The following is a 24478-nucleotide window of genomic DNA, read 5'->3' as shown; positions in this document are numbered from 1 at the left end:
AGCATGTCCACGACTCCACGTCCACATTACTACTTAAGGCAGTGGTGATGATAAAAATAAAGTAGATGCTTAATGGTGAATATTTTCAATTATTTGTTCAACATGGCCTCATGGATTGACACACAAAATCATGATTGAGATGGAAAAACGATAGTAAGGCATGGCATCTGACATCAAATAATTAGGTGCCTGTCCTGGTGTTAAAGGGAGCTCTGTTCTTGTTGTGGTACTACTGTGCCACCTGCTGGTGTATCTAGAAACAGCTGCACTAGTGGCCATTCACTTTTAACAACCTCTCAAGTGAGAATATCTTGTAATAAAGAGAACATCAAATATAATCAGATACACAATATATGTCTTTATTTTTCTTCAAGACTCTCCTTAAAATAAAACATGAACATGTCCCAAAAGTATATCCTTTACACTTACAGAACTGGAATTGAAGTATTCTCTTTAACATTTAATAACATCACCATATTATGTACTGTAAATCACCACATTGTTAAAAGATCCCTAAAAAGAGAAGCAATAATTTTGTGACACACCACAATGTCATACCAAATACAATGTCCTAATGATTGCGTTAATTAATCCTTTATTATGTATATCATATCTCATACTATGGTTGCTGTGACCTTCACAGAAACCATAGCAAGCCTTTTTTCTTCCCCAATTGTAATTAATCAGTGTTCCTTTCACAAGAGATAAGTGCAAGTTAGGATAAATAAATCACTATCTTTGATTTGACCACCAAAAGTGCTTATTTATCTACAATTATTCCAAGCAGTAAGTAAATACTAATAGTACAAAAAAAACGTATGTATATGAGGTCAAATAAGACATTCAGTTTGAAACACAGTTACCCTTAAAAGTGCATGAGGCTTGGATGCCTGGTGGCTCAGTAGTGTCACCTTCCCACTACATGGTACCAGCTCAACTCTACTCGACTTCACTCTCCTTTTTTGGCTTTCCATTGGGTAAAAGTAGTTCCTAGAACCTGGTATTTCTTTTTGGCATCACCTCTGTCGTGTTGAAGCGATACTGAACAAAACAATGCAGACTACTGAGTGATTGGTCAGAGAGAATCATCACTGCATCTCAACGGGCTCCCCTATGGAGCATGGAAGCTCCCCAGCACTGTCAACAAACCTTTAAAATAGTTGTTGTAAAAAATGAAAATAAATCAATATTGAGGAACTGCATGGCTTGTTTCTCTTTCTCACCTTTTATTGGATTGTATTTGTGAAACAGATTATTTCCGACAAGTCACCATTGTTTTTCAGAGCACTCTCTTACACAGAGGGGTGGATGTTACTATGATGGCCCCTGTGGAAAACAAAGTATACAGTAGTATGGTATACCAAAAGTGAGTTGAGTCGAGTTGAGACACACACCATAATGCTCCCAGTGAGCACAAGGACGCACGTTAAAATCCGAACCCCGCCTCGTCTCTCGCATGTCTCTCCTCTATGTCTGCTCTTGGTTTCCTGTCTCTCTACACTAACCTAGAGTATCTGAAATAAAGCATAAAATGCCCCAAATAACTCTAAAAAATGCATGTGACTGAAGTTTGTTTTGTAATGAAAAGAGTTTAAGCTAAAACTATATACATTACACTAGCCACATATTCTAGCATATGTAACGCATGTATTGCTTATGCAAATATAGTTAAAATTCAGCTTTTATCTTACATATATACGTTCATGTAGGCATGTTTTAAAAGGATTACCTTTTCGCATGATTGTTTATACCAAAAATAAAATATGAATATCATCCACCATTTTCTCAAACATGTTGCACACTTCCTATCAATCCTATCAACTCTTGAAGCCATATCATAGGATATGATAGGATTCATTCATTTCTTATAAACTCCCTTTAATAGAATATACTACACAATCAGCACTTCAAACCATATCAATGCCCTTTGTCTCTCTTCTTTCAGTAGCTTTTATAAGGTTAAACACAAAATGCCTTCAGCTCAACAGTCTGTTGGTCTGGCAGGGGAAAATGCTGGTCTCTTTTGGCCCCAAGCTGGAATCAGACAAGATCAGTGGTTACTCGTAAACCCCGGCCTCTGATCTCAGTCCAGTCTGATGAAAAGCCCCGTGACCCAGGGCCTTGGAGAGCAGTCTGTGTCTGTGGGGAGACATGCAGCCGTGGCTAGGCAAATATCCAACAACAGCTTTGCCAGATCTCATGGGTTTAGGTTTTGGAGCTGCATAATACCCTTCCATGTGGTCGTAGTGCGTGGGTCTGACTTTGGTGCTCTGTGTCCTTCTGGTGGAAAAGGATCCCTGGCGCTCTGGATCGCGTGGAGATTTGGTGCGATAATGGTGGTAGTGACGATGCTCTTTGATGCTCTGTGATCGACTTGGTCTCCTACTAGGCACGTTGGGCTTCACGTGGCTGGAGTAACTGTTGGCTGCATTGGTCATCATCAGCCTCTCCTGTTCAAGAGCACGTGCACTACTTCTGTTATTGGCCTCAGCGTTCTTCATGTTAGAACACCTCTCTGGAAGTGAGGGGATTTTACGTATCTGAGGCTGCTGCTGTGATTGGTGTGTGTGTGGGGAAGCCTGTTTGACCTGAATCCTCCTGGGCACGTTCTCTCTCCTGGGTGGGATTAGTTCCTTTTCAGGCCAATGACTGCTCTGTTGCCTGGCGACCTCGGGGTCTGTCTGTTGGTGCCCTGGGGAGGTTGGGGATGTGGCAACTACTTTACGTTGACTGTCTACCCTGTCGATGGCGAGAAGGCAGGCATTCCCTGGGTCTGACTTGCTCCTTGTATGCATTATCTCTCTACCTCGATAGTCGTTAGGTGAAAGGGGAGTTTCATAGGGTGACATAACTGGACTAGTGGGTCCACGTCTATATCTGTTTTCCTGTGCGACTGGTTGGTAGACGAGTCTATCAAAACCCTCTGCAACTCTTGTTTCATAATCTGTGTCCTTGCTCTCTAACAAGAGTTCCCGGTTTGCAGATGGGACATGATGCGGAGGGCAGTAGTAGTAATCAGACCGCCCACTATCCCTACTGGAGCGCAACGTATATGACTGACTATGTCTGATGCTGCTTTGGCGGTAAGGGTCCATATAATAGTGAGAACCATGCACTGGTCTTGTATCCGAGTAGGGATTGCAGCGGTACTGAACGCGTCCATTCTCAAAGTATGGCTCGACGGGGTGGAGGTCCGGCTGAACCAGCCATTGGTAAGGGGCTTCCTGGACAGAGGGCTGATGGACATAAAACATTGTGTCAGGTGGAAGGACTTCTGTCTCTGTGAGTTCATAGTGACTTATCTGAGGAGCGTGGAAGGAGTGGGATCTACGGATCGCCGGAAGCCCCACTACTCTATCACTTGACCTTTGCCACTGGCCCCATGGCCTGTGGGGGCCGCCCATCAATGGGTCATCTCTGAAGGGACCTCTATTCTGAGGCGATAAGGGCTGCCTTAAGCCTGAGGTGTTGTAATGGCTGTCAGGAGGAACCTTGTATACGCTCTTCTGTCCTGAAAGGCGATGGGGCAAAGCCCCGGGTCGAGGATAGTGCGGTACAGGCATTTGTGAAGCCACATTGGTTCTGTGGTGACTGTAGTCATTCTCGACTGTGCCCAGACCTCTGTGCTCTTCTGGGCTGTAGTGCACTGGGGACGGTTGAGACGGACGCGGCAGGGCCTCCTCAACCGAAGCAGGCATCGAGGCCTCGGCCAAAACAGTTCGAAAGTTAAAGACATTGACAGAATCAGTGTGAACGTAGACAGCAGAGTTTGATGGGCTCTGAATGGAGCAAACTGGCTGGATGGGGGTTGAGACCCCAACATTATGATAAGTAGGTTTTGTCTGTGTGTTATTAGGTCTAAGAGACTGCTTTCTCTCCTCTCCGTGCTCCCTCATTTCTGTGTTAGCCTCGTCCAAGCTCCCAGAACCTAGCGGGCTGACATTAGGTGTGAAGTTACTCATGGTTTCCTGTCCATCATTCACGTGTAAAGGCTCTGAGCTTAGATGTGCAGGTAGACAATAAACAGGTTTAGGACTACAATGGCTCTGATTAGGGGTACGAGCTTGGGGCAACAGCGGGGACTTAGAGGTCACCGGAGAGTGCCCCTGGGGGTACGCCTGGAGATTGAGAACAGTGGGTCGAGGAGGTCTTTCCTGTGAACGAGGAAGGTCTGGTCTGTCGAGAGGATATGATGGAATATGCATTTGCATGCTTCTCTTCTGGCAGCTATTGCTGGCCTTCTGTGCAGATTCAGCCAAAGCCAGAGCCAATTTGCGTGCAGCGCTGGTCAATGGAGGGTGAGGAGGCAGAACAGACACTGAACTCATAAGTCTATCTGCTCCTGGGGAGGCATAAGACAAACAACGCTACAGTATGACAAGACAAACAATGCTATGATAAGACATGATGGGACAAGACACAAAAGCTTTGATAAGAAACTATAAGAAATGATATCTGAAGTATAAAGATATAAACAGACATTACCTCTACAACTAATAATGATATATTTCATGCAAACAAATGGAAACATATTAATACAAAAGTATATTTTCAATTTGAGTGTTACAGTATATTTTAGTACTAACCTGGATCGGGCAGGTTCTGTGCAGACTGGCTAAGGTCTGATAGGGCTGAGGCCTGGCTCAGTGTGCTGGGTGGACTGCCACCTTGGCAGGAGGCTCTCAGCTCCTTCCCCTTTGTCGGCGGGGCCTCACACCTTTCCACTGGGGGAGAGGAGGAGGGGAGAGGTGGAAGAAAGGAGGATGCGGAACCCTGAGGGTCAGACACGCTGCGCGACGTGGAGGCAGACACAGCATGCACATCTGTTCCAGCCACAGGGGGAGACTTAAAGGACTTCTTCCTGAGTTTAGGCGATAGCGGCTGTGGCACCTTCTTTCCCCTTTTCCCACAGATCGGACTAATATCCGGTGACTGAGAACTGCTGGTGATTCTGTTGGGGGAGGAGATGAGTTCCGATTCACTGGAAACCCCAGCACTCTTCCTCCACCTGACGCTCTCCCTGTTGTGCCGTGGTCCAGGTATGGCAAACGGAGGGCTGCACTGAAAGGACATGGGGTCAAAGTCCAAGTTGGAAAAGCCTTCGGCCGGAGGGTAAAGGTCGAGGTCGTCTTCCGGTAGTGAAAGGGCCACGTGCGCCGAGGCAGGTGTGGGATCGGGGCGGACAGGATCGGCGCTGTTATGGCTCTCATTCCGTAGGTGACTGAGGTGTTCACCTTTGTCAACCCTCAAGATGGAGGTGATGGCCTCGCTGGTGGAACGAGGTCTGGAAGGACGGTAACTCTGCGGCACACCTGGTCAGAAGGAAACAGAAAGAATGCAGAGTGAGACATTTAAAGGTCAGAGAAAACAAAGAATATCCACCTTTAGAAAGAAAAATCACACCCAATGTGAAGTGAGCGGTGGTCGTGCTTGCATAACGTCTTCAGACTAGGATATATCTAGGATGTAATTGGTGATGTAATACAGGCTACACACACACACACACACACACACACACACACACACACACACACACACACACACACACACACACACACACACACACACACACACACACACACACACACACACACACAGCTATGGGAAAACGCTGAGGAAAAGGTGGCTACAGACTAGGATGTAATTGGTGATGTAATACGGGCTACACACACACACATTGCTATGGCAAAACGCTGAGGAAAAACACATTGCTATGGCAAGGAAAAAGTGGCTACAGACTAGGATGTAATTGGTGATGTAATACAGGCTACACACACACACACACACACACACACACACATTGCTATGGCAAAACGCTGAGGAAAAACACATTGCTATGGCAAAACGCAGAGGAAAAGTGGCTACAGACACACGCACAGCCACTCTATGGAGCGGTTTACCACCGCTCAAAAAGCACATGAAGATGAATTCACACATTCACCCTTTCCTAGTCTCTCAGACAGACAGACAGACTGTTCGTTCGCTCACACAATGTTTTAATGATTCTTCGGAAGCGCTGAAAAATGTGAAGAAACTACAGCGGATATCCTGCCATTTCCCCACTTTATAATAGTGACTAGAAAGGTGCAATTCTGGGTAATTGCAAGTGTGGTTGCACTGACGCGAGTTGCGAGGAATCCAATGGGAACTGAATTCTGTCTTACCATTTATATTATATATTGTGTTTGTGATGTCATGTGAAGCATGACAACAGTGTGTGAAGCATGACCAAAAATCTTTTACCTTTGTGCAAAAGTTTACAAAAAGCAGGTTCACTTTGCTGGAAAAGAATTCTCTGACCGAGAACAATAGTGTGTTGCCTTAATAGCACACCTTCTGTAAATCAAATTGGTCTAAGCATATCTAGCTTGCTGCTTAGAAAAATGTGTCATTCTAAACTATTTTTAAATATATGTTTGTGAAAGGAAATGACATAAGACATCTTCCATTTGCAACTTTCAGGAGGCATAGATACTCTCTGTAGCATTCAAAGATTGTGGAGGAGTTGATAGACTAACCCGTTCCTAACATACAGCCAGGGAGCATACTTGAGGCAAGTATGAACACATTTTCCTGATGTCATTCGATACCATTGTGGGAGTGCATACTGTACGAGAGGAGAGCCTAAGATAATCTCCAGCTGTTTGAATAGAAGTTCATGTCTGTCTGTCTGTCTGTCTGTCTGTCTGTCTGTATGTATGAATAGACACAAAGTGAGAAATCTTTCAAGCTTTCACTCTCGCTGTTAGCTGACACACAGAGCTGATTAGGAGGAGTTGTGCTGGAAGCGATACATTTCTTTACTTGTTCACTTTCTCACATCCTTGTATATTAGGAATGGAGGGTTAGAGCTATGCCATCATATACAATTTATTTTATATTGCAAGTATAATTACCTTCCACCTTGTGCAAAGAGGTGAGCGATTCCTCACTTTTGGTGGAACGCAGTGTACCACAATCTCCTCTTCCACCTGAACATATATGCACAGAAATGAGTTGTCAGAGAAACACATGCCTGTCAGCTCTCATTCAACAGTTCACTGAACAGTTCATGTGGAACGAAAAAATAGCTCCACTGAAATAAAATCACTTGTGACTGTGTGAGGTAGCAGTGTTATGACCTGGCAGTGCGATGCTCTTTATCTCATTTGGCTCGCTGGGGTGACGCTTCAGCTTCCGCTTAGACCCAGAATGGGACTTGCCCAGGTGGAAAAAGGACCGCCAGTTCCCCACAGGAGACTTCTTAACCTTAGCAGGAGCCCGCTTGCTGCAAAAACATGGAAACAAAACAGCCACCTTCAGTCAAAGGTTTAAGCACACATTGTTTTTTTCCCCCTAAATTCATCAATTCATCTCTCAAATGCAGGTAGTAAATAAAAACAAATAACAACAAGCAACACATGACCAATTAGGGATGAGATGCTATTCATTAGTTTGTGGAGACAATGGCAAAGCAACTGGCATGTAGCGTGAGCTGTCAGTAAGAGCAGCTTAAAAACGGTCAGCTCAAAAGAAAGTAGGAAAGATTACGAGAGAGACTCAACTCATAATCTCAGCAAGAGATCTGCCTCCCCTTTATTCAAGAAGAAAAGGCCAGTGCCAGTTTCATCCCCTCTGCCATCAGGCTCCTTAAAAAAACAGAAACCCCCAGCACACTCCCTCGCTGGGCATTGTTGTGCTTTATCTATATTGACCTGAGCAAAATAAAATGTCCTTGTGGATAATAAAGGACAATCTAATCTAATCTAATATGATATAATCTAGTGACTTGTTTGCAAACTATTAGATGTGGATTTGCTGATTCTCATCAGCTGTAGTGGCGCGATGAAAAGCTGATTGTTTATGAGCTGATGAATCCTTGACTTCTGTGTTTTGCCTGAGCAAGGCTACATCTGTGTGAAACAACAACACGTTTACACATAGGGGCCTTTTCCACCTGCAAAGAACCGGTTCGGGTTCTTTCTCCCGCCTATAGGTTGGCAACTTCTCCGGAACCTTGGTTCGTTCTTGCGAACCGGCCAAGAACCAGCTTGCGAGCCCTTGTCCCCCAGTATATCGTCACGGTTCACTGAAAAAAAAAAAGGATTTTGTGGTTCCCGTTCCGAACCGACTTTTACGGTTCGTTACCAACTCGGTTCTCGGTGGAAAAGCTCACCTCTGGTTCATCCCATAGGCGGGACAAAGAACCCAAACCGGTTCTTTGCCGGTGGAAAAGGCCTTATAGTGATTAAGGGTTTGTTTGTGACATAACAGGACTCAATCAGATTACCTTTCCAGAGGGAGCTCGATGACTGTGTGGAACTTGCCGACCAGAGCTCCAGGTCCTTCCCCAACCTCAATATAATCGCTCTGCGTGAGGGAGGGAGTGGTGACAGGCGAGCCCAGCTGGGCCTGGGTACGAGCCTGGGCCTCCTCCAGTGACAGAAGCTTTGTTGAAGGCGAGCAGATCAACAGAGACTTTGGCCTGGATAATGTGTTGTTACCTAAAAGTAAAAAAAAAAGAAAGAGAGACACAATTTGTTTAACTTGTTCGTCACATACCCAAAGCCTTAAATCAGGGGTGGGCAACTTTGAACTCACTCCAGAGGGCCACATTGCATATTATCGGGCAGTTATCTCGTATTTTAACTTTTTTGTCACACAAAAGTAGCAAAAATAGCCGATCTACAAGCTCAAAGCGCGTTGCATTGCTTTTTAAAATTGGAATACTGAATACTTTTTTGCTATTTTTGAATTGGAATCCTGAAAAATCGCATTTTTATTTCATTTCAAATGCATTTAGTTATACTTATGTTAACTTTATGAACTTATACATTTGACATAAAAAAGACAAACTCTTTTTTTTAAATACTTGTCATTAAGCTATGGTACTAATGCAGACTGAAGTAAAGCGGATCATATTTTCATGTTTGGAATTGGAACAGCTGAAATCAATAATATATCAGTCTTAACCGCATTAAGTGAAGGTGGGGGCCGCATGTGGCCCCTGGGCCGCCAGTTGCCCATGTATGCCTTATGTAGTCACAAATACAACGATACATTTGATCTATGACTTGAAATAAAGTACACTGCTTTTACGTCCGTTCCCCTCCTTTTTATTTTTTGAGTGCTCGGATCCTCCTTCTCTTTTTTCAAGTTTTATCCCACTGATCCTGGTAGCACCCGCCACACGTTTTTTAACTTTGCTGGTACCTCCTGAGCACCTAGTTTTTCTTGTTCTCTGCTTCACATTTGATCAACACTTTGAAGTCAACAGATGAACGGTGAGCAGTGAGAAAGGACTTGGCTCGGAGCATGGCAGTTGAGTTGTTGAGGTGCCTGGTCTGCAGCAGCATCCATGTTTGGCATCTGTGTTTCCTTCATTGTGTGACATGGTGAGCTCCATAAGGTCACTCACAGTGCCACCTGCCAGCTGGCACTGACTGGTCAGCTGCAGTTGAACCTCTAGGGCTGACATGGCAGCTGACCAATCAGGGCAAGCTTAACACCGTCTCTGTACTTTTATCACCCCCTCACCTACTGTAGGGTGAATACAGACTCAGTATGTGATAAATCTCTATATCTCTGCTGTCGGGCAGAAACCAGCTTTGGAAAATAAAATAAAAACATCCAGCTCAAGTGGAGCTTTTTACTACTTTCAATATTTCAATATTATTTAACCAACACACAGACGTAAGCTAAAGGGTGTTCAATAGCACTGATTTATATAAAAGTCAAAGAATATACAAAAATAAAAGACGGTTTCTGCCGGACGGCGACGATATATAATGTATCACACGTTCAAATACTGTATATGCATACAGTACACTCAAATCTTTTCAATTAACTCATTTACTGCCATTAAAAAACGGCTGCGATTGACAAAAACGTCCTTTTAACGTGGGCGAGTGCGTGTCCATCGTGCACGACATGGTCCGCTCGTGAGCAAAAAAAAAACCCCCCAGTAAAATCCATGCCACATTCCCTGCCGTAGCTCCAGCTTGTCTAACGAAGTGAACGGAGGAGAGACTGACACAGAGAAACATGCTGTCCCGCCCCCCGTTTCCGGCCCTCCGTATCCGGCCCCAAACCAGAAGCACTGTTTTTGGAGGAACTCAGGATATGGCAGTAAATTAGTTAAAACTAGCCCTTACCCGTTCAAAGATATGAGCTCCAAAATGATGTGCAGTGTGTGGGTTATGGGATGTGCACTGTGCATACAGTATATGAGGGATGGAAAGTAACTTTAACTGGGGGTAGCATGATGTAAGAAATACCCGTTTCGTTTAATGGCTACAGAGATACTGTGTTCCACCCCCCCCCCCCCTCCCCCCACACCCCCCCCCCCGCCCGCCCACCCGCCTGCACACACACACACACACACACACACACACACACACACACACACACACACACACACACACACACACACACACACACACAGAGCTGGTTAAACATGTTGCCTCATGCTAGATGCAGAATTGATTAGCCTCAAGCTAGATGCAGAATAGATAGTAGATACACCATAAAAATGCTAATATACAGCATACGATTTGTGAAAGTGACAAACGGGCTTCACAGTTATGTTAGGTGTGTTCATATGCTAATTGTGATGCGATTTCAGATCAATTGCTCCAGCCACTGAGGAGAAACGCTGTTTCAGACAGACAGACAGACAGACAGACAGACACTCACTCACTCACTCACTCAGTCAGACATTCGCAAAATTATAGTATAGATGTAAAAGGAGTGGTCCCACACCTGTGTTCTCCCGTATGATGGCATTGAGTTTAGCGCTAAACAGAGCCTCCGTGTTGTTGAGGATGAACTCCACCACCACCGACTGGATGCGCACCTCCATAAACGCTGCTGTGCCACTAAAACAGGCTGACTCAATCTGTCTGGATCTGAAAGACACAGTTACAGGCACACCATGACCTATTTCACTGCTTGGAACCACAGGGACATGCCCTAATTCACTGTCACAGAAGGTCTAGAAGGAAACGCTATTGTTGGGCCGGTCCATATTTTATATTTTACACATAACCTACATCAGTGGTTCTCAACCTGTGGGTCGGGACCCCCAGAGGGGTCCCCAAATTATTTGGGGGGGTCCCCAGATTTCTTTGCTAAATGTTAACATTGTTTTCTCACTTAACAGTAATCAGACCAACCAACAATATAAGTGTATACAACTATACATGGTATCTACACATTTCTAAAGTGTCAATTTAACAACTTTAAAGACCTTTTTAGTACAGTACCTGGTATCTGGTCAAACATTGGTCAAATTGTCAAATATTAGAGGCAGAAATTGTGAAAATAGCAGATCTACATGCGAGCATGTAGATCTTGCTATTTTCAATGGAATAGAGCGAGTCAAACTAAATATAATGCCAACTCCTACAATTCCAAGTGCTTGTCAGGGTGGGGGGGTCCCCAGTTCAAATCTGATTATTTTGGGGGTCGTGGCCTGAAAAGAGAACCACTGACCTACATGGCTAATGGAAAGTGTTGGTGGTAAAAGTTTTACCTGAGCAAGTTGGGAGCCCAAACGATGGCCAGGTTTTTGGTGTGCATGTTAGTGATGGGGCTGAAGGTGGCTAATGTGGACAGATGTCTCATGAGGAACTCCAGAGTCCTGTGGATTCAAACAAAACACATGTGGTGTTATATGATCTATTCTAGGCCTAGGATTATTGAATCCTTTAACTATTGAAAAATAGCAGATATACAAGCTCACAGCGCGGCACGAGTGCCGCGCTGCGAGCTTGTAGATCTGCTATTTTTGAAAAAGTCGTGAAAATGTGTGCAAATCTTTGAATATATGTATTTTTAAAGCGAACGTTTGTAACTCAGATTAGTTATAGAATTGGGTCAAAATTCAAATTTTCACGATTTTTCAAAAATAGCAGATCTACAAGCTTGCAGAGTGAGCTTGTATGCTGTGAGCTTGTATATCTGCTATTTTTCACTGGTTAAAGCATTCAATAATTCTAGGCCTAAATGGGTTAAACAAATGCAATGCAATGGTGAATCAATGAAGCAGGGCTACAACTATGGATTCTCATCTTATTTTGCAATTGCCTAGGCCTGTCACAATTATTACATAATCGTCTAATCGCAAATATTTGACATAATAGCAATTATTTCGAAATAATTGTCATAATCGTGAATGTTGAAAAATGTTCATACATTTTCAGAAATAGTGGAAATAGCAGATCTATGTGCTCACAATGAATCACGGCGCGTTGTGAGCTTGTAGATCGGCTATTTCCACTATCAATGTTATTTTTGAAGTAGAAAGTTGTCAAATATGTCAGTCATTTCTTTGTGTATTTAGGTTATGTGTCATATCTGCCATGTGTAACTTCAAAGCCTAAAAGCCAAACAGAAATGTATACACAATTAAATTCTTAATCGCAATTATTTGAGTGACAATTAATCGCCATGTAAAATGTCATATGCAGCCCTACAATTGCCTATTGTAGCACTTTGAGATTTTCACGAATGTAAAGTCCCCTTTAAATATAATCCATTAGTAGAGTAAGGTGGGGTAAAAGGCCCCCCCTAAGGATAATGTCTATTTTATGACCAATTAAAATACATTTTGATATTAATTCAGTATGTACATGTTAACAATGCTTTACCCAATACACCTATATGGGCACCATGTTGAAAAATTAGATACATTTGATTTTATAGTACAAAAAGAAAAACATGTAAAAAGGGCCTATTGCCCCACTACTGGGGTAATAGGCCCCCCTCTATGGGGTAATAGGCCCCCTTCTATGTCCTGGAGCAGAATAAGTGCTACAATCATGAAAATTGTCATGAGCATTTTCCATGGGTCACTTGACAAGATAATTGTCAGAGGAATTTGAATTTTCAAGATGGTGGCCATTTTTCAAGATGGCTGACACCTTAGTGGAGCAGTTATGTGATATAATAGTTTATTTGGTGATATAAGTATGAAAATTGGCATGAGCAGTCTCTGTGGGTCACTTGACAATTAGCCACCCACAGCTACTTGAAATTTCAAGATGGCGGACATTTTTCAAGATGGCGGACACCTTGTGGAGCAGTTAAGTGATATAATGGTTTATTTGGTGCTCCACTAAGGTGGTGGCCATCTTGAAAAATGGCTGCCATATTGAAATTTCAAGTAACTGTGGGTGGCTAATTGCCAAGTAAGTCTGGGTTTCCCAGGCTAATTGCAAAGTGACCCACAGAGACTACTCATGCCAATTTTCAGGCTTGTATCACCAAAATACCCAGGGGGCAAAGGAAGGTGTGCTGCATTTGCCCCGACATAAAAAGTTGTCCACCAGAAATATTATCTATGACCCAGTAGGATCACAACCTATATGGACAACCCGGTCAATTTGTACAACAAAGTCCAATATGGCCGCCTCAATATTAGCCCCTATTAGTTTTAATGGGGGGTGAATAGGGCAACATTTTAAACTGAGGGATATTTCCACGAAACTTCACAGGTTGATCAATGGTATACATATGAACATTTTTTGTATTGCAAGTTTCCATGAAATCCAATATGGCCGCCACAATATGGCCGCCATAATGTAAGGACCCAGAAAATAGGTTTTGCCTCTAACTTCTGAACCAGATGAGCTAGAAACGCAAACTTGGTGTCTATTTCATGGTGTCTGACCATGGGAGACTCAATGGAATAGCTAATTTTATTATTGGGTGTGTCTGGACCTTTATTGTGCATATTTGCAAGATGGTGGATTCCCAAATTGAGATTATCTCAATGAAATGAATGCAACTGCCTTTTTGGGTCTTTCACACATAGACATGCACATGCTTTCCAACAACTTCAGCTTCAGGGAAATTATAATGAACACATTAAAACAGGCTGCATTATAATGCAAATAATTGCTAGTCACTATCACTGTCATGTGTACCTATCCTGCTGCATCTTGTCTCCAGTCCTTGGCAACGACACCCCAAGTAGCATGCAATTCCCTTCTTCGCACATGAAGTTCAATCACCCGAGAGAGACTTGGAGTAGAACCGCTGCTCCTTCACTTGGAAAGGAGTCAGCTTAGGTGGTTCGGGCATCTAGTACGGATGCCCCCCGAGCGCCTTCCTAGGAAGGTCCTCGATGCACGTCCCACTGGGAGGAGACCCCGTGGCAGACCTAAGACCAGATGGAAGGATTATATATCCAGACTGGCCTGGGAACGCCTCGGTATACTCCCAGAGGGAGTGGAGGAAGTTGCGCAGGATAAGGAAATCTGGAAGTCTCAGTTGGAACTGTTACCCCCGCGACCCGATTCCGGATAAGCGGTTGAAGATGGATGGATGGATGGATGGCACATGAACAGTTTTTCTGGCAGCCTTTGATACAGCTACATGATATTGCCACCGGCTTCGACTGCTCTCTTCGCATTCAATCCGACTTTTTCACCATTTCTCAGACGTTTGAATGCAGAGAGTATGCACTGGGTATCCACGGAGGAGTATCCACGGTATCCTGTTCTCCGTGCACTTTGAAGTACGCATGCGCCGATATCTCTCGCCTTGAATATTATTCCCCTCAGGGGAATCGAACCCAAACCGTGGGTTTGTTGCATCCGTGCTCTACTGACTGAGCTAATGAACGGATGATGTGACTCCTTTTTTGTGCATTTATCTTTGACGTGGATAGTGGGGTAGGCGTGGATAGTGAGGGACTGAATATTTACTATTCTGTCCATAACGGCACATAACTCGGTAACGCGGCTGAGTGGGATTGGGCGCCGATGACCCCCGTGAGTCGCCACCGAGGCGAGCGCTAGCGAGCCGAGTTGCCGCGACGAGCGCCGCCAGGGTCTGTGGCGTGGGGCGTTACACCGGGGAACAGAGCATACTTTGGCATCTGGTTCGAGGCTGGTATTCACCTCAGGTTTTATTTTTGCGCTCCTCTGAGGTTGACCACTAGATGTCGACATTTTACTACTAATATCTCTGCATTGGTGAGATATTGGATACTGGAGATCCAAGTATCCTGGATACTTTCTGCATTGAAGAGTCTGAAAGCACGTGAATATTTCGCATTAAGTGCGTTGATATCATTCGAACCAGGTGATATTGCCTTGTCCATTAATCTGTAGATGTACAGGGGACTGCCTTCCCATCACTGAGAGACCATCCATATTCAGTGAAGCAAGGGATGTCTGGCTTCGCGATGTGTGCAGTTTTATCTATTATGGCTGCAAGAACAGCTCTTTTCAGGTGCAGGCCAAAGGCATTTTCTGTAGGTGGCAGCAGCTTCAACAGGGTTGATCGGTTATTTAGGAACTTGTACACTCTCAGCTTTGCCAGGTCAAAGTCCTCCGAATGCTCAGCTTTTGATGCATATACAGCTATTGTGAGGTCTCTAGCCTGATTCTTGACATCCTCTGAGAGGGAATAAGAGGAATTTTCACCAAACTCCTGAAGTGCAGGGAGATCTAGACCCATGCTGGTCTTGAACCATGCCTCAGTGGCGAAATTAGACCTTATTCCCCATGGGTTTTCGGATCAAGGGGGCCCTCTTCAAAGGAGCCCGAGTCTGTTGTCTTTGCGCGATTTAAGCGCAAACTACAATGATTAGCCCTAATATATTGGAAATTACTAAATACATATAATATCCTAGTATGAATTTATGTAGATATGGGCGCATTGGGCGTATATCTTTATTTAGGCCTATTAAAAACAAATTTTTATTTTCGCCACTAGAGGGGGCCCTTGGGTTTTTAAAACCCAAAAACCCTGTCAAATTACGCTTGTGCTTCTTTCCAGTGAAAAAGGGATAGCTGGTGGTATCTCTGCCACTCAGGCTGTGAATAAAGGGCAGGGCACGACACTGTGCGAGTCCAAGGGCTGAGACCATGTGATGGATAGGAAGATATGCATCCTGCTCTGTTCTCACCCACAGCTCTGGAAGGTCTAGGAGGTGGGTGGCAGCATGATATAGATGCCTATATCATGCTGCCGCCATGGGAAGGCAGTCCCCTGTCCATCTACAGAGCCAGCCTGGACTATATCAATGGACAAGGCAAGATCATGTAGCTGTATCAAAGGCTGCCAGAAAAACTGTTCATGTGCGAAGAAGGGAATTGCATGCTACTTGGGGTGTCGTTGCCAAGGACTGGAGACAAGATGCAGCAGGATAGGTACACATGACAGTGATAGTGACTAGCAATTATTTGCATTATAATGCAGCCTGTTTTAATCATGTGTTCATTATAATTTCCCTGAAGCTGAAGTTGTTGGAAAGCATGTGCATGTCTATGTGTGAAAGACCCAAAAAGGCAGTTGCATTCATTTCATTGAGATAATCTCTCTCTTTTTTTATATTTATTTTAATAAAAAAAAAAATTCTAAGATACATTGTTTTGGTCTCTGATTTTATCTGAAGTCATTGCTACAACTACATACAGTAGAATCGGACAGGAAATATAATATCTCGTTTACAGCCATTTTGACAACATGCAAACTCAAGAATAATACAGGTATAAGTCCCTTCTGTGCCATAAATCTTAGCAAATGGATTCATATTGCTTGTATTTGCAAAAGCAGTCAACAATCATGGTAGAAATTATGTTAAAGCTCTATTTTGGGAATCCACCATCTTGCAAATATGGACAATAAAGGTCCAGACACACCCAATAATAAAATTAGCTATTCCATTGAGTCTCCCATGGTCAGACACCATGAAATAGACACCAAGTTTGCGTTTCTAGCTCATCTGGTTCAGAAGTTAGAGGCAAAACCTATTTTCTGGGTCCTTACATTATGGCGGCCATATTGTGGCGGCCATATTGGATTTCATGGAAACTTGCAATACAAAAAATTTTCATATTTATACCATTGATCAACCTGTGAAGTTTCGTGGAAATATCCTTCAGTTTAAAATTTTGCCCTATTCACCCCCCATTAAAACTAATAGGAGCTAATATTGAGGCGGCCATATTGGACTTTGTTGTACAAATTGACCGGGTTGTCCATATAGGTTGTGATCCTACTGGGTCATAGATAATATTTCTGGTGGACAACTTTTTATGTCGGGGCAAATGCAGGTTTCCCAAAAAAAGGCTGGTTTGCCCCCTGGGTAAAATAACCCTTTATATCACATAACTGCTCCAATTAGGTGTCAGCCATCTTGAAAAATGTCTGTCATCTTGAAAGTGTCCATTTCAAAGTGACCCATGGAAACTGCTAATGCCAATTTTCACGTTTGTATCATTAACTGAACGATTCTGCCAAAAATAAGCAGTTATTCTCTCCATGGGGCAAAAAGCCTCCGGGGGCTTCTTACCCCACACGAGGGGGGGGGGGGGGGGGGGGGGGGGGCCTATTACCCCAAAGCTGTCATTGCAAAGAGTGTCATCTTAAATCTTAAACCTTTTTTATTTTTTTATTTTTTTAAGTTGATAATTTATCATAAGGCCTTCCTAATGATATACAAAAAATAAGTGAAGAGGTTCAACTTATTTACACCGAGTTTGGAACATTTTCACAGTGACAAAGAATTAGATCAGTTTATCATAAATGTGTTTGATTGAGAAAGTTATGACCTGGATTAAGGTGAGACAATGAAATGTTGTATCCATGAAGAGCTAAGGATGCCAGGAATGTGCTGAAATCAAAATTTTTGCCACCTTGTAGTTCTGTAGTCAAATACAGCTGGGGGGCTTATTACCCCAGGGGGGCCTTTTCCCCCACTCTACCCTATTAGTGAATATTCAATCGAAACATTTTTAGATTAATCAAATGATCAACAAACGCGTTTTTAGTGTTTCTTTTTCTTAAATGTGTATATCAATGAATCAACATGGACATTTTTTCAAATCGATATTGGTTAGAAGCCCCATTTGTCGTACAACGGTATAGTCGATTAAATCGATTAGTTCAATTAAATGTTGCAGGCACCAATACAATATAATATGTTATGAGCTCAATGTGCACTAGTCCTATTATACTGTACCAGCAGATGGTGTTGTACAACTGTACAACTCAATATCAATTATCCATTACCTGACCCTTTTTAAAAGTAGAGTAGATGTTTTAGTAGGCGTTATTGTTTTATTTTAAACAAGTCTCGACTTAGTTTCCACTTCATTTCATTTCACTTCACAGTTCACAGCAGCTACAGGTCTGAGAGGCAGGACGGAGCAAGGAGTCTACAAAGAAACTTTCAAGAATAATGGCCAGTGTAAACTAAAGGCAGCCTCAGTAAAGCCAAATGTATGCTTTGTACGCACGCTGAAAATAGCAGACGTACAAGCTGACGTCGTCACGAATGCGATGAGTTGTGAACTTGTAGGTCGGCTATTTTCGGAGCGTGACACCGCCGTGCGGGGAAGTATGAATCGGGCTTTAGACGCAGTGATGCACTGCATCATTTTCTAATGCCATGCACTTCCAGTTGTGGCCACCAGGGTGAGCTGCTTCAAACCTGACCTGTAGTGTGGAGGTGGCAGTTGCTGGATGACATTGTGGATTCTGACCAGCCGCTCTTCGTCTGTGGCTGCAGACACAGCTTCCTGTAAAGACAGAGCTGGTAATCAGATCAGAGGAAGCCATTTCTTCCTTGGCATTCACGGATTTTCGTCTCCTTTCATGTGCATTGTGCAGGCTGGCTGGCTTAAGCCTGATTTATACTGTACTTCAGCGTAGGACCGTGTCCGTAAAACGGATTATAAATTAAGCATTAATCCCTACATCCCTTTTGAGAAGAGCAGCATTACTATGAACACAGAAAAAAAGAATTTGGTTTCTTTCATCATTTCTAGATTGGAAAGGATTCCCCCTCCCCTATTTCTTTTACAATGTCTGTTACAGTACCACCTTAGTGAATCACACAGTCTATAACAGGGGTTCCCAAACTTTTCCATGCCTCTGGATGTGGAAAATAGATTATCGACTACAAGCTCACAATTAATTGGAGATCTGCTATTTTTCTTTTTGAAAATGTTTTAATATTTTTAGCCAAAACAGGGATGCCTGGTTGAACGTGGTCAAACTGGCACAATAATTTTATGAACTGAACTAATTTTAAATTAAAAAAATAAATGATATATTAATGATTCCCCTGTCTGATTTCCCATCCCCCACACGCTTATGCCCCCTGGCAGCCTCCACTTGTCCCCAGCAAAATGTGTTAATATAGCATCAGTTTAAGGGTGTTTAACCTCTCCATAGCTTGTAGGTTGGCTATTTTTGGCTAGTGCCGAACCCTTTAAATCATAGAGAGATCTCTCTCTCTATAGCGCGCAATGAGGGCCTCTTTTTCCCGGGCTGAATCAGGGGCCAAGCATGTCCCTGGGTGCTGGGGTTCAAGTGGTTAATTAGGGGGCACTTGCCATGACAAAGTTTGAGAACCAAAGGTCTATAATAATCCAGATTGATGTCTTGTTCCTTACTGAGAATCGGTCATAGAGTTGGTAGGTAAGCAGGGGGTTGGGGAGCTCCCTGAAGTACAGTTTGCACAGCGAGCCCACTGAGTGAATATCCTGCCTGAACACATCTCTGGTCAGGTCTGGGATCTGTTCCGAGTCAAACTCATGCCTGTATAGAGATAGATAGAAGAGGTAAGTATGTATCTTTGGTCAGGTGATGATGGTACAGTATTTTTGTACAGCAGGGGTCTTCAACAGGGGGTCCTCAGAGTTACTACAGGGGGTCCTCCAAATATTCCAATCCTTTTTATATTAACAACTTGAACCCTAGTGTCCATATTCTGAGAACCTTAGCCAAAAATAGCAGATCTACAAGCTCACAGCGCGAGGCGTTGTGAGCTTGTAGATCGGCTATTTTCGGCAAAGAGGTTTCTTGTAGAGGGGAAAAAGAGCAGTACAGAGTGAAAGGTCAAGTTTATTAAGTATTGACGGTTCAAGTGGTTAAATATCTGAAAACACAAATTGACATGAATCCAAAATACACTGATGATCGTGCTGTCGAACAATGAAACTATATGGAATCTGAAAAGGTTGTGGGGGTCCCTGCTTCATCTCTCTATCAACTAAGGGGTCCTTGGCCTGAAAACATTGAAGACCCCTGTTGTACAGTGTAAAGTTTAAGATTAGAATACCGATAAGGAAGTTGAGATTTAAGTTGATTCCCTGGTTTGTTGTTTGTTTACATTATAGCCCATTTTCCACTGGCCCAACTCCACACACCACTCCACAACACACCGCCCACTTGTGCCAGGTTTTCCACTACAAGGACCTGGGTGGTGTGAAAGTGGTACTAAACAGGGTACTAAAAAGTATCCACTCTAGAGTAGGTCTGAGCTAGGCCAAATAGGGTCAAACACTTCAAAATTACTGATCACTCACTGACTTTTCATTTAGACCACCAGGATATAGTTGTAATACATGATAATAGATTCTATTGTGTTATAACCACTATTATAATCTATTATAGTGTGTTTTAATTATCATAGTAATACATTATTACTTTATAATGTATTATAATCACAGTTATAATCCATTACAGTGCATTATAATTAGGATAGTTGTAATACAAATTTATATTGTATTATAATCACAGTTAAAAGGGTCAATTTGTTTCTTACCGATAGGGGTACTTTTTTGTAATGGAAAATGTAAAATAGCTTTTTATACAATTTTATCGTTTTTAATTGTGTGTTGTGTGTGTCTTGTGTTTTTATGATGTTGCTTACAATGACAATAAAGGGATTCTGATTCTGATTCTTACAGTATATGGAGATCCCCGATGTCATCAATATGATGTCATAGTACTGACGAATACCAGAACGCTTGCACCAGAACACAGTCGTCTCGGGTGTCTATCCAGCAGAACGGTAGAATGGTATCTGCCTGGTATTCCTAAATATAACCTTATTCCAAACCTTAAACTCAGTTAAACCTAACCCTATTCGTAATCTTAACCTCAGTAAAACTATGCCTAACCTTACATTTATTTCTAGCCTTATCCTCAGTAAAACAAATACAAGAATACAAGAACTGCCCCACAGAGCGGTCGGCATGAGCTGAGTAGAAATAAATGAGGGCGAGCGTGTTTTGGGGCGAGCGATCAGGTACTATGATAAAGGGTACTGCACTAGGTGCTTGGGTACAACTGGCTCTCCGACACAGGGTACAATGAGTGCAATATAGGTATTGAAGGGCTTTGTTCCCAATGGGCAACTGACCTCAGTTTTTGGATGTTGGAAGAGATTCCAGACAGTCTGTAGATTCCGTCCACAACTCCATGCTTCTCTATGAATTCAGCACAGCTCCTAATAACCTGAGGGACTAAGGAAGAGTTGACATGCATGACTGGTCACACGTTTCTTTACAAGAATATTATTGGCGACAACCTCACACAACTGACTCAATACAAACATAACACTGAGCAGGCACGTGCACACATAGATATCAAAGGGGGCTTGAGCCCCTGCCCTTTTACCCGTCTGTAAAAAGTGCCCTCTCCAGACCATGAATGTAGCTTTTACTATGGTGAAAGAAATGCAAATGCCCTCTTTCCATGCCATACATAAAGGCAGCATTCAAGAGAATTGACTTGTCCAAACTCTCCTAGCTGAACTTGAATGCAGCATCTTATGTTGAAAGAAATGCCCTCTCTGTGTAGAAATCTCCAGTATTGACTTGATTATGCTTAGTTCAATGTGCAAGCACCAAAAATAGCCGGCCTCCAAGCTCACAACGGGTCGCACTGCAACGCGTTGTGAGCTTGGAGGTCTGCTATTTTCGATATTTACACCGAAAGAAATGTCAGCCCCTGCCTCTCTAACATTCTCTGCAAGTCCCCGACACTGAGTACTGTACTCGCTTTAATACAGCCCCTGCACACAGGCTACAGACTAACTGCATAACCAAACCTGGCGATGCACAGAAATGAGAGCACACCATCACATTACTTACCTTCATGTCCTGAGTTGAGGAGGTGCTCTCCCAGGTCACAGCCAAACACCCTCTCTTTGAGTATGCCACGCTGACGTAGCTTCTGTGGAGACGGCCGTGACTTCATGAAGGTCCTCAGGAAGGTAACCAGCTTCCCATGCTTCTTACACACTGAATTAAACACACACATTTACGGCCTCCATTTACATCGACTGCCCACAAGGTGGCGCCAGAGCCCCAGCTAAGTGCCCAGAGAGACTCTGTTGACTTCCATAGAAGAATACAAGGCCCTGTTGCGTCAATGCATGCGTCATTACGTCACTTGGTCACATGAGCGCAGACAGGATGTTATTGTGTAACTTACTGTATGGGCCAGTGTTGATCATAGCTGTTCATTGCCGATCAAAATTTGGACATTTTGCCGCACGCGGCCACAGTTTTAGCCATAAAACAAACATCGGAGATAAAGGGCTTTAAAGATGGGGAAATGCATTGGAGTATACAGAGAAAAACGGCCGTGCGATGCTCTCAGCGTCAACTCGAAGCGACTAGCGGCTAATGGGCTACATCCAGGCGCAGCCCCAACGTAACGGTGAGATTTAAAGTTAATACTGTAAGTACAGTAAACACGTCAACGCGTCGTGGGCCTCCAGGGACATCAAAGAGATTGGCGTGTAGACACCTCGTGGGCACCCGCTGTGTTAACGATGGGGTGCCATGATCCCCCCCCCCCCCCCCCCCCTAGAACCTTGATGATCAGGTATTATGATTATACTAGGAGGAAGATGTTTTCCAAAAAAGTGTACAGAAAGTGTTAAAAGTATTTTTTTATGTGGCCACGCCAACCAGTTCATTAACTGGTTGTCAGGTGGGTGGTGACCAAGCTGAAGCCACACCCACAGTGTTGGGTGTATGGTAAAAGGGGAGGGGATGATTTTATGATGTCATTAAATCTGTGTTTTTCGAACGGGCCTTTTGACTCAGTAGCGTTCAGCTTTCAGGAAGAAGCCAAAAATCACAGGGAAGGCAAATTTGCACATTACAACCCCACCCAGTGGGTTAGAGTTAGAGTAAGTTGACTCCATAGACACATACAAAACAGAAAAGGTACAAAACTATGGCACCAGCTCTTTAATGACTGATTTAAAATGACAATTATTAATGTATAATAGACCTCAATATATGATAATAAGCAGAAGAGAGTGGAATCAGTTGTGCCATTCCCACCGGTCACGATAACTATAAAGACAACTATAACTATATCGTTCACAATTGTATTTTCTTTTTATACTGCCATCCACTTGACCTTACTTTTATAGTTATAGTTATAGTGCTCAGTGTGAATGGCCCACAGCAGACATTTTGACAGGTAAACGTTTCATTTAGGTGATTCTGAGTGCCAGCATGACGTTTATTGTACAGGAGCTGTCCATGAAGGCACACCGTTAATGAAACACATCTACAAGGATTGTTATGACCTTTAGCTGTATTTGCCCACAAATGTCTGCTGTGGAAAGTGTCTGTCCACAATAGCAGAGAACAATACCTGGCTTTGTCACTGAGCTTGGAACACATGGAGGAATCTTCTCACTTATCAGCTCAACACAGTCACAAGGGAAGAAGCCTACCTGCAGGGAGAGAGACAGAGGAACAGAAACATAGACAGGGATTGTAAGTACTGTATCTTTCAACCTACAGTAAGGAACAGTACTGGAAGTGATACAGTGTGGCAACATAAGAGTTTCAGGGGATGGGATGCAAAAAAAGGACATCACTGTTGGAGACGCGTGCACGTTTTTGCCAACGAACCTAAGCACAACGGTGGGGGCTGTGCTGGAAAGGAGCGCTTGTTTCCGGTGATGACGATGGAGGCGCGCCGTCTCAGGCGACCATGGTCCACGCGAGACACCGGCGAGCGAGCGGATCGCCGTGTCGAGCATTGCGACGGTCGCATGAGCCGACTCAGCGCCGTTACCAAGTTATGTGCCGTTATGGACAGAATAGTAAATCTTCATACCCCCGACTTTCGGCACCTCCGCGGGTTGAAGTGAACACAGCGAAGAGCTCCCTACCTCCTTGCCCACCACTGGCCCCCACCGTTGTGCTTAGGTTCTTTGGGAAACGCCAGGTCGCGTTGGAGACACCTTACCTGAAAGCCATGTTTCCCTCTCCACCAGCCAGTGTCTTCTTTAGGAGGCATGTCAATGACTGACACAATGTCCCCTACCTACAACAAGGAAGAACATACCATGTAAAAGGTTAAGAGGATGGTAATGGAATACATTTCACACCTGGAAAAAAGCTAAGCAAAAAGAAGAAAAACTCTCCACCAGGCCAGGTTGCCTACCCAGGGCTAACAAATATTGGAAGGCATTGATATTATAATTTATTTGTTCATTGTTTTATCGTGTGTATCCGAGTGTATGACATTTGTTTTTGATTTTGTGTTTCAAAAAAGATGAAAAGGGGCATTCATCATCGCAGATACATACTTTAATGTATATTGTTTTTGACTATTGTCATGTAATTTAATTTATTCAAATAAAAAATAAAAACATTTGAAACTGAACTTAGGAAGGCAGTCATAGCCAAATAGAATGGAATGTGAAAAATCTGAC

General features: G+C 43.4%; 1 protein-coding gene across 1 annotated transcript in view; it reads right to left on the bottom strand.

Moving 5' to 3' along the window:
* Window positions 1-338: 338 nt before the first annotated feature.
* arhgap32a (Rho GTPase activating protein 32a) overlaps window positions 339-24478 on the bottom strand; it is a 48094-nt gene continuing 23954 nt past the window's right edge. Inside the window, exons 10-22 of the mRNA XM_080732252.1 lie at window positions 24010-24087; window positions 23407-23488; window positions 21882-22031; window positions 21149-21251; window positions 19395-19539; window positions 18433-18515; window positions 11513-11620; window positions 10741-10886; window positions 8270-8483; window positions 7122-7267; window positions 6897-6971; window positions 4587-5312; window positions 339-4342 (exon numbers count right to left, since the gene is read on the bottom strand). Of these exons, the coding sequence (XP_080588378.1) occupies window positions 2058-4342; window positions 4587-5312; window positions 6897-6971; window positions 7122-7267; window positions 8270-8483; window positions 10741-10886; window positions 11513-11620; window positions 18433-18515; window positions 19395-19539; window positions 21149-21251; window positions 21882-22031; window positions 23407-23488; window positions 24010-24087 (4341 nt within the window). The 3' untranslated portion in view covers window positions 339-2057. The remainder of the gene's footprint in view (window positions 4343-4586; window positions 5313-6896; window positions 6972-7121; window positions 7268-8269; window positions 8484-10740; window positions 10887-11512; window positions 11621-18432; window positions 18516-19394; window positions 19540-21148; window positions 21252-21881; window positions 22032-23406; window positions 23489-24009; window positions 24088-24478) is intronic.

The sequence above is a fragment of the Nannobrachium achirus genome, assembly GCF_963921795.1.
Source record: "Nannobrachium achirus genome assembly, chromosome: 8".
NCBI lineage: Eukaryota > Metazoa > Chordata > Actinopteri > Myctophiformes > Myctophidae > Nannobrachium > Nannobrachium achirus.
Note: the sequence above shows the minus strand (reverse complement) of the source record. Positions and strands in the feature narration are given on the sequence as shown.